This window comes from Tasmannia lanceolata, unplaced genomic scaffold (assembly GCF_043159265.1).
Source record: "Tasmannia lanceolata isolate RefF3 unplaced genomic scaffold, GAP_Taslan_0.1 ptg000018l, whole genome shotgun sequence".
NCBI classification, from domain to species: Eukaryota; Viridiplantae; Streptophyta; class Magnoliopsida; order Canellales; family Winteraceae; genus Tasmannia; species Tasmannia lanceolata.
In genome coordinates, this window is record NW_027518695.1 from 10,999,989 (window position 1) to 11,008,553 (window position 8,565).

General features: G+C 37.6%; 1 protein-coding gene across 1 annotated transcript; it reads left to right on the forward strand.

The window, feature by feature from the left end:
- Positions 1-32: 32 nt before the first annotated feature.
- Positions 33-6,407, forward strand: LOC143851354 (mitochondrial import inner membrane translocase subunit Tim9-like). The gene is made up of 2 exons (XM_077360751.1): positions 33-215; positions 5,916-6,407. Exons 1-2 carry the CDS (start codon positions 121-123, stop codon positions 6,100-6,102), a joined length of 282 nt encoding a protein of 93 aa, XP_077216866.1. The 5' UTR covers positions 33-120; the 3' UTR covers positions 6,103-6,407.
- The last annotated feature ends 2,158 nt before the right edge of the window (positions 6,408-8,565 follow it).

Below are 8,565 nucleotides of genomic sequence, written 5' to 3' on the forward strand. Positions count from 1 at the left end.
GCACGGTTTCTAGGGTTTATAAAGCTCCTGGGCACTTTTTAGACCTTCTTTCTAGGGTTTACACAACACAGCTTCATCTGAAAAAGAAAACCGAAACTTTTTTCTCTCGATTAAGGAAAGATGGACAAGAACATGCTCGGAGATCTTGATTCTCTTCCCGAAGAAGATAAACTTCGAATGTCTTCTATGATCGACCAGCTACAGATTCGTGACAGGTTCGTTTCCATTTTTTTTATTTCGTTTTTCTTCTCTGAGGTTTTTGCTTAAATTTTTCTGTTACTTTTATACATTTACATGCCCTGCAAAGAAACAAATGATTCTTCTTTTTTTATATATTATTCTTGTAATCTAATAGGTGGTTTCTTCTTGTGTTGCTATTTTATTGTATTTTCTGACGTTTTATTTCATTAATTTCTCTCTTCAATGTTATACTGAATTTACCATTTTCTTTGTCTTTTGTTGCCACTGATTTTCCATGTCAGTTTTTCCAATTTCATAATTGGAGAATGCTTAATTTGGGATGAAGATATGAATGGGGCGTTGAATTGATTAATTTCTCTGCGTTTGTATTATGTTTCGTCCTAGTCGACCCAGTTTTGGGTCGACTGCCGATTATTCAATTTATGCCCAGTACTATTTGTCAATTGAATAAATTTATGTTGGAAATGTAGTTATTCAATCCACTTTTAGGAGTGGAAATGTGTGCACCGTGATAGTTGCGCCCTGATTTTCCTACCCAACTGAACACGCTGCCCTTAGGATACTGTGAATGAGATGATTAGACAATCAACCAATACACCTAAACAGCCCTAAAGCTGTTGCTCGTGTCTTCGACTCCGATGATGGCCTGCAGAATTAGGGGTGCAACTCAGGTCAATTTTTTGAAATTCTGGTTGAGCTTTTTCCCTTAAAATTGGGTCGGGTTTGGGTTGATTCCATTTCTTTGTTTTTTTAAGCAAAAGCCCAACCTGACCTGACCCAAGTTGCACCCCTATGGAGAATTGCCTCAATCAGACTGGCTTGGGGACTCGGTGACACAGGCGTTGTTTATTGCGTTGAAATACAGAGCTTAGTGTTTAAGCTGTTTGGGCTTTTGCGTGATGGAGCAAATGTTCTGTTGGTTTCAGTCACAATATGCATGCCATATGTAGTGGGTGGATTACCAGCTTTGGTAGTGTAGGACCTACCATCATTTTCCCTTTTAGAGTTCATCTCGCCTAATGAATGATCAATAGCCACCAAATCCCCAGTGAACATGTGGAATGATCATTTATTTGAATTGTATGATATCACTAGTTTAACCGGGATCAGTTACCAGTTACCACCCTATGTTTTCTACTTATTGGTCTTGAGGTGCTTGAGTGAATCTGTTTTTATCCATAAGCCAGAATGGTGATGCTTTCATTTTTTCTGTTAATTGATATATGTAAAAATTGGATGGAAAGCTATTAACAGGAAATACACATGTTCACATTGGGAGGGAAGCAAGGAGTACGAAGCTCTATGATCAGTATTTGGTGGTCTGGCACTGAAGAAAGCATTTGTTGGGTTCATTGTTCAAAAACCTGACTCGACCCATTCATTTATTGGGCGAACAGTCAAGAATAACATGCTTGATTTCATCCCTGATTATCTCGCCAATTCTAATGGTGCCAATGATTGCCAATATTGGAGCCATCAAAACTTAGCTTGAATGTACCAACTGGAGGGTGGGGGCCAATGAGGCTGTGCCCTTCACAACTACACTTGCGGTAATAGTCCCACATATGCCTCAAATCAATAATACCCTTGTGCACCCAATCGACTTCACCTCTCTTGAAAAGATCCACTTATTTCTATCCTTCCAAAGCATCCAATAGTAGTGGGAAGGCATAGGACCAAAGCAATTTCCCTCTATCAAGCCAAGCGAAAAAGGCCACACTCCACCAACAGTTGCACCACCCTCTATGGGAAACAACTAGATACCACAAACTCCTTGCGACTGATCACTGAACTAACATGTGGTCAACTGATTATGCATTAGAACCTATGATATGTGACACAAATTTTATAGGTATCCAAAGTAGCCCTAAGGCTCTACACTTGTTTCAATTTCTTTCATGAAACAGTTTCTTGGTTTGCAAGTAATAAAATCTCAGAGAAGAATCCGTTATTTTCTTCTTTTTCTTCTCACAAGAGGAAAATATCCCAGGAATTAAAAAAAAGAAAGAACCTATGATTTGTGGACACGAACACTAGTGTCACGTGTTGACACAGACACAGACTGTCAGACACGACAAACCCCCAAAATTTAGAAACGGGGACACGTCTAAAATAGAAAGTATATATAATCATGATTTCTGGATACAGATTCGTTTGTCGAGTTTCGACATGGATACGAGTTGTCTGACATGGTAACATCTAAAAATTTAGAAATGGTGACCCATACGTATATATAAAATGACTGCTTACTATCATAATTTGTAACAATATAAATATGGTATTCAATTAACAAACTAATAAATCTTAGAATTAATCAACTATATTCTGAAACAAATATGAGACAATCAAATAACAATAAAAAAGGGCGGCCAAGTGCATGAGGCTCCCGCCTTTGCGGGGTCTGAGGAGGGCTAGATGTACGCAGCCTTACCCCTGCTTTGCATATAATCAAATAACAATGCATTCAATAATTTAATCTACTTTTTTTTCCGTCTCCAATATATAGCGCGAAAGGGAGACTGATATGATAAATTGAGTATGTTATTGAAATAAGAGTTTCTTTAGGGTTATAAGTTTAGGGGAGGGGATATAAAAACAAATATTAGTTAAAGAAGAGCTAAAGTGTTTATAATAAAAGAAGAGTTAATAATAAAAGAGGTAAACACAATATGCAATAATAGAACATAATACCACAATTGACATGACACAAAAACATGTCCAGACATCCACATAAAGTCTAACACTTGTAGTAGTACATCTTGAAGTGTCCAAAGGAGTGTCAACGCGGGTGGACACGCGTGTCATGTTGGACACGGCAGGAAAGGCGTGCCAGCAATAAATTCAAAGTGTCGGCTAAATCATAGATTAGAACAAAACATTGAGCCATGATTAACGATGAACTGTCGACGATAAATGAGATTGTCAACTCTCAGATTCTTATCAATGCACATGGTGCAATGGAAAGCCAAAACACAAGGAGGGGCAAGAATCGACTGAAGTCTATACGATGGGGCTGAAATGCAAGTATTACGTGCTCATTTTGCGACTAACTCTTCTTTGGAACATGCATATTCAATGTTACTTGGACACTTCTGCTTTGGGACTTTTTCTATTTACCTAGGGCACTTGACTATCTAACATTGGAGCTTTAAGTGAGAAGGTTCTACAATTAGGGTTTTAATTTGTTCAAGTCAGATGGGGCCCCTATGTTACGGTTTTAAGTTGTTTAGAAGCCTGTGCAAGTTGTGGGAGAAGTCTATGTATTGTATGGACTAGGGCCATCGAAAACATGTTATGAATGAATGAAAAGTCTCTTGCTCAGTTGCAAAAAATGTGGATGCCTTGACTTCCTCTGGTGTGATGCCTTAAGAACCCTTGGTGTCATGCCTTTGATCTCTCTAGTGTGAATGCAACTAGCTATCCTTTGTTGTACTTAGTTGTGTTTTTATGTTAGGTCTTCTTTCCGGTCATTATTTTCTTTCTTCTTCTAGTTCTTCAATAGTTTCATCTTCTCAATCTCACATTCATCTAGGGTTTTTGACATACATCTCTAACCTCTTGATCATTTAGTAGCTACTTGCCATACTAATAGGGCTAAGAGGGCCCCCCCATTAGTCGAGGGGGCAACTGTATAATAGGGGCTCGTTTCGCTTTATTTAGATCCGGATTCTTCATCCATCCTATTGAATTTGAAACTTAATTTCATCCAGTTTGCACATTAGACATCTAGGTCTTTTATTTTGAACCCTATTTCTTCCTATTATATTGAACCTGCTTTCTTTCATAGTTCAAACCCTAATCAGCGGAATACCCTAGGTCGCCCTCTAGTTATTTTCCCCTTTGGTTTTGCATCGTTTTTGCTATCAGAGCATAGGCTAAGATAACTACTCGAAGTGACAAAAGTTACAATGGGAGATTTAATGATAGTTTGAGCGATGAGCTATTGATGGAGAGGCTTGTGAGATCTTGAAGATAAATCAGAGGCCGACTCCTGACCCTGAAGGAGAAATAATGGCCAAACCTAGAGACATATTCTTTCTGGTCATTATTTTCTATTCTTCTAGTTTATCAATAGTTTCTTCTTCTCAATTCTTGCATTCATCTTGGGTTTTTGGTTCAAGAAAGTTAAAGATTTGATATAGAATGTAAAAAAAATAAAATAAACAATTAAAAAAAAGAATGTAAAAAAATGATAAATATCAATAAAGGTTGGTGAAATCGGCATCACTCCTAAACCAACAAAGGTTCCTAAGTGTTATTCAAGTGAATTGGGAAACACCAAAAATAGGTGAGCTGAAGCTGAATATGGATGGTTCGTTTAAGGGTAAACCTAGTTTCCCTGGGGTGGGAGAATTGTTAGAAATCACATGGACAAGATGGTCTTTGCATTATCTCATTATTATAATGTTGGCACTGTTGAAGGGTATTAAAGTCTTTGTACATGTAACCCTACTCTGGGCTCTTATATATACATCATATTACATGGGAGCTCCCTAAGAGAGACTCCATTTTCTCCCTCACTCTTCTTATCCACAATGACACTGTAGAAAAACCGAGAAATACTTTCTCGACAAGGATCAACCATGATGTGCAACAAAACACCAAAAGAACGATGCAAAGAAACACAATCACACAATCACACAAGATTTACGTGGTTCGGCACTTCCCTAAGTCCACCGGGGAAGATTTTCCACTATTTCGGTCTAGGGTTACAAATCTCTTCTTCTTGGCCAAGAAAATACAAAAGAAAAACCTAATCCCGTAACCCGAACATGTGGCTTATATATCAACGCCATTACAAGTAGAAATTTACCAAAATACCCTAACATGTCGCGCACATTAGTCCTTTCGGGCCTTATATAATGCCAGAATACAAGACGTCTGCACAACAAACAAGGCATCAGAGCTAATCCAATAAAATAAAATAAAAAACAACAAAAGCCAAAATAACTGTTTTGTCTTCAGAAGATCAAGTAATTTTGACAAGTGTAATTTTGACGAGGTGTCTTCCGTAGGTGTATTATTGAATAGTGTGGTTCAGTACGTGTATTAGTTGGAAGCAACTCGATGTAAGTTAAATATTGACCCATCTTTTAGATAATGTTCTTACTAGGAGGTCACCATTTGATATGTATCTACCAGTCATTTTCCCCTATCATTACGTCCAATTCAGAATCACTGGCAAGTGGTTGTTCTCACATTTTCTGTGGAACTGCCTTCTTTTAACTACTGCTATTTCATCAAAATCTTATCATTTTCCCTTTTGACCTTTTCGTTTAATCTTTCTATTCGAGATTACTCTTGGTACAATGAAATTGTATGCCATGACTGAAATGAAATTTAGGAAGTAAATAAGATTTAGCAGTGATCAATAACTACTCATTTTGCTTACACATCCTTCTGTGGAACTGTCTTTTTTAATATACTGCTAGTTCATCAAAATCTTATCATTTCTCTTTTGGACTTTTTTCCTTAAATCTTTCTATTGGATATTGATTACTCTTGGAACAATGAAATTGCATGCAATGATGGTTGCTACTTAATATTTCTGAAATGAAATTTAGGATGAGTAAATAAGATTTTATAGTGATCAATAACTACTCATTTTGCTAACACCTCCTTCTGTGGAATTGCCTTTTTTTTAATATACTGCTAGTTCAATAACTACTCATTTTGCTTACACATCCTTCTCATTTTCTTTTATCAAATTGTAGCCTAAGAATGTATAATTCATTGGTGGAGAGATGCTTCTCTGACTGCGTGGAAAGCTTCCGGCGGAAGTCCCTTGACAAGCAAGAGGAGACGTGTGTTCGCCGGTGTGCTGAGAAATTCTTGAAGCACTCCATGCGGGTTGGCATGAGATTTGCAGAGCTCAACCAAGGCACTGCCACGCCCGATTAACTACCCTTTATTTATATAGAGGAACTCAAGCTGCCAGTGGTTTATAGTGGCAGTATTTATTTTGGACTTAAAGGTGATTCTTGTTTACTTCTCCTTTCTTCCTAGGTAGAAAATTTCAGCGTAGTGGATACCAGTTTTATGTTTTCATCTCAATCAAACATTTAGCGTGTTGAGCTTCAAGAAAAACAGGACTTTGTTGGTTATCTAAATGGGTTCATGTTTAGCTCCAAAGGGACTGTAATAATAATGCATATCTCTGTTCTAAATGACCCAATTTTTTTCTAAATCACATTAGAATTTATGGATGGGTGGATTTTTAAAGCTGTTTACAGATTTTTTATGCTCAACATTGGGGAAGAGAAGGTAGTGTTTGGACTACCTTTATTGTTAGTGCATCTAATTTCTGTCATACATGCTACTAATATGTATGGTAATTGAAACTGATCATCTGTTGGAGCCAACTGTGGAGGAGGGGGTATTGCCCAAATATGAATGGATTTCTGAATCTCAAGTAGGATTTAATTGGATGGCTAGGATTATCCAATCGTTTTAGATGTTGGTCGGCCCTAGTAAATGAAAAACATTGTACGTGTCTCATCATGGATTTTGTGGAGTTTGGACCATACTACCAGTTCAGGTAGCTTGAGGACAACTAAATCAGGCCTCATCCATATTTTGTAGGAAATTTGGACAATTATTAGTCCCTCCCCCCCTCTCTCTCTCTCTCTCTCTCTCTCCACACAAATCTTAGGATTAAGGTTAGGTTCTATTAATAGCCTTATTTGGATTGCAAGAAAAGTTTGGAAAGGAAATTTTTTTCTAGAATTTCTTACTCTTCTACTATTTGATTACACATGAGCGAAACTAACTGGAACCAGTAGGATTCAAGTTTTATTTAGAGAGACCCTCTATTTGTGACGATATCCCTTAAGTAGTAGTCCATATCCGAGAAGAAAATTCAAAAATTCCTATGAAAATATTTTCTATCAAAAAAGTTTTTCTTGCAATCCAAACAGGAAGGGAGACTCATTTCAGGAAATTGCGGCAACAGCCGGCCCATGAAATGCCTTCTTCAATGGTCCCTAGCGGATCCTACGGTGATATACATCATTAATATAGGCGGCTATGGCAGGACAAATGATACTGATCCTAGTAAGAAGGCTTTTTAGCCACTTAGAAAATCCAGGTTTTAGCTTGTAAAATGAACAAATAATAATGATCCTAGTAAGAAGCTTTTTAGCCACTTAGAAAATCCAGGTTTTAGCTTGTAAAATCCAAGATCTTATAATCCCCTTGTATCCAAACAGCACATAAACGTCATACTACCATACCTTTTCCGATTCTCCCTAAACAATAATAGGAAACAAAATTAATATAAATTTTTTAATTGACATTAATAAAAATTTCCATTCCGACTGAGGTGGAATCATAATACCACTTCTTGGGGCAAGAAACTGATTCGGCATTTCCCCCCACTAAATTTCCATTCCTTTTTTCTTTTTTATAACCAAACATCAAAATCAGGCAAAATTGGAATAAGACCCCGATTCCAATGCATGATCCCGTCAATCCAAACGCACCACCAGCAAAATTTCATCAATCGGAATCAAATGGTTAGCATTTATGCCATTAATCTAGTCCTAAGCACCTAATCTAATTATCCAAATTAAGGGGGTTTAAGCTCTAAATATTGGTCGATGCCATTTTTCGGTCAAGATCAAACGGTTAGGACAAATTCAGATCACTCTAACAGGACCCAACGAAACTATTCAATCCAATGTACTGGGGTTGAACAAAATTATCATGGTAGAATTGATTATTGAGACTGAACCTTGGATCAGGTTGCATGCCTTGCCCCCAGCCAAGTTAAATGGTAAACCACTAACGTTTACTTGGGGAACTTGTTGTGGTACTTAAGATCGGTTTTGGACTTGTCCTCCATCATTTGTGAACTCCCAGGGTTTGATCCAAGTAATGAAGTTAGGAAGTTGGGTTCACATCACCGGTCACCCTGTGCAGAAGTTGGAATAACATACTGTCCACTAGGTGATGCCATTGGTCTGGTTAAAATTCAATTTGATCGTGTGGGGAATTTTGACAGGGTAGAACTCACCCCTAAAAGCTAGCCTGTTAGAGGGAGGGTGCCCATTCTCTTATAATCAATCCCCATCCATTCCGCTTATCCTTTGTGGGACTATTTGCTTTTGAGAGGACCCCAACAGATCGAATCTTAAGTTGGTAATCGTTGGATCGGTCATGTGTTCGGTGAGGTTGGGGTTTGCATTGGTGATGTAGGTGCTATTTTCTCAAATTAAAAGACCAAATAACCTATCTGCTTGTCTATTAAAATTTTCACTCGAGGATTGAAATGGTCTTAACACAATTTAGATTTTCTGCTCATCTATCTGAGACAACTCATGAGAATTCTCATCAATCTGTTGTCTAATCTCTTATATTACTTCA

Coding starts and splice junctions, on each gene's coding strand:
- LOC143851354 (XM_077360751.1), top strand. CDS start 121: ATGGACAAGAACATGCTCGGAGATCTTGATTCTCTTCCCGAAGAAGAT. Junction 216..5,915: donor CAGCTACAGATTCGTGACAG/GTTCGTTTCCAT, acceptor ATCAAATTGTAG/CCTAAGAATGTATAATTCAT.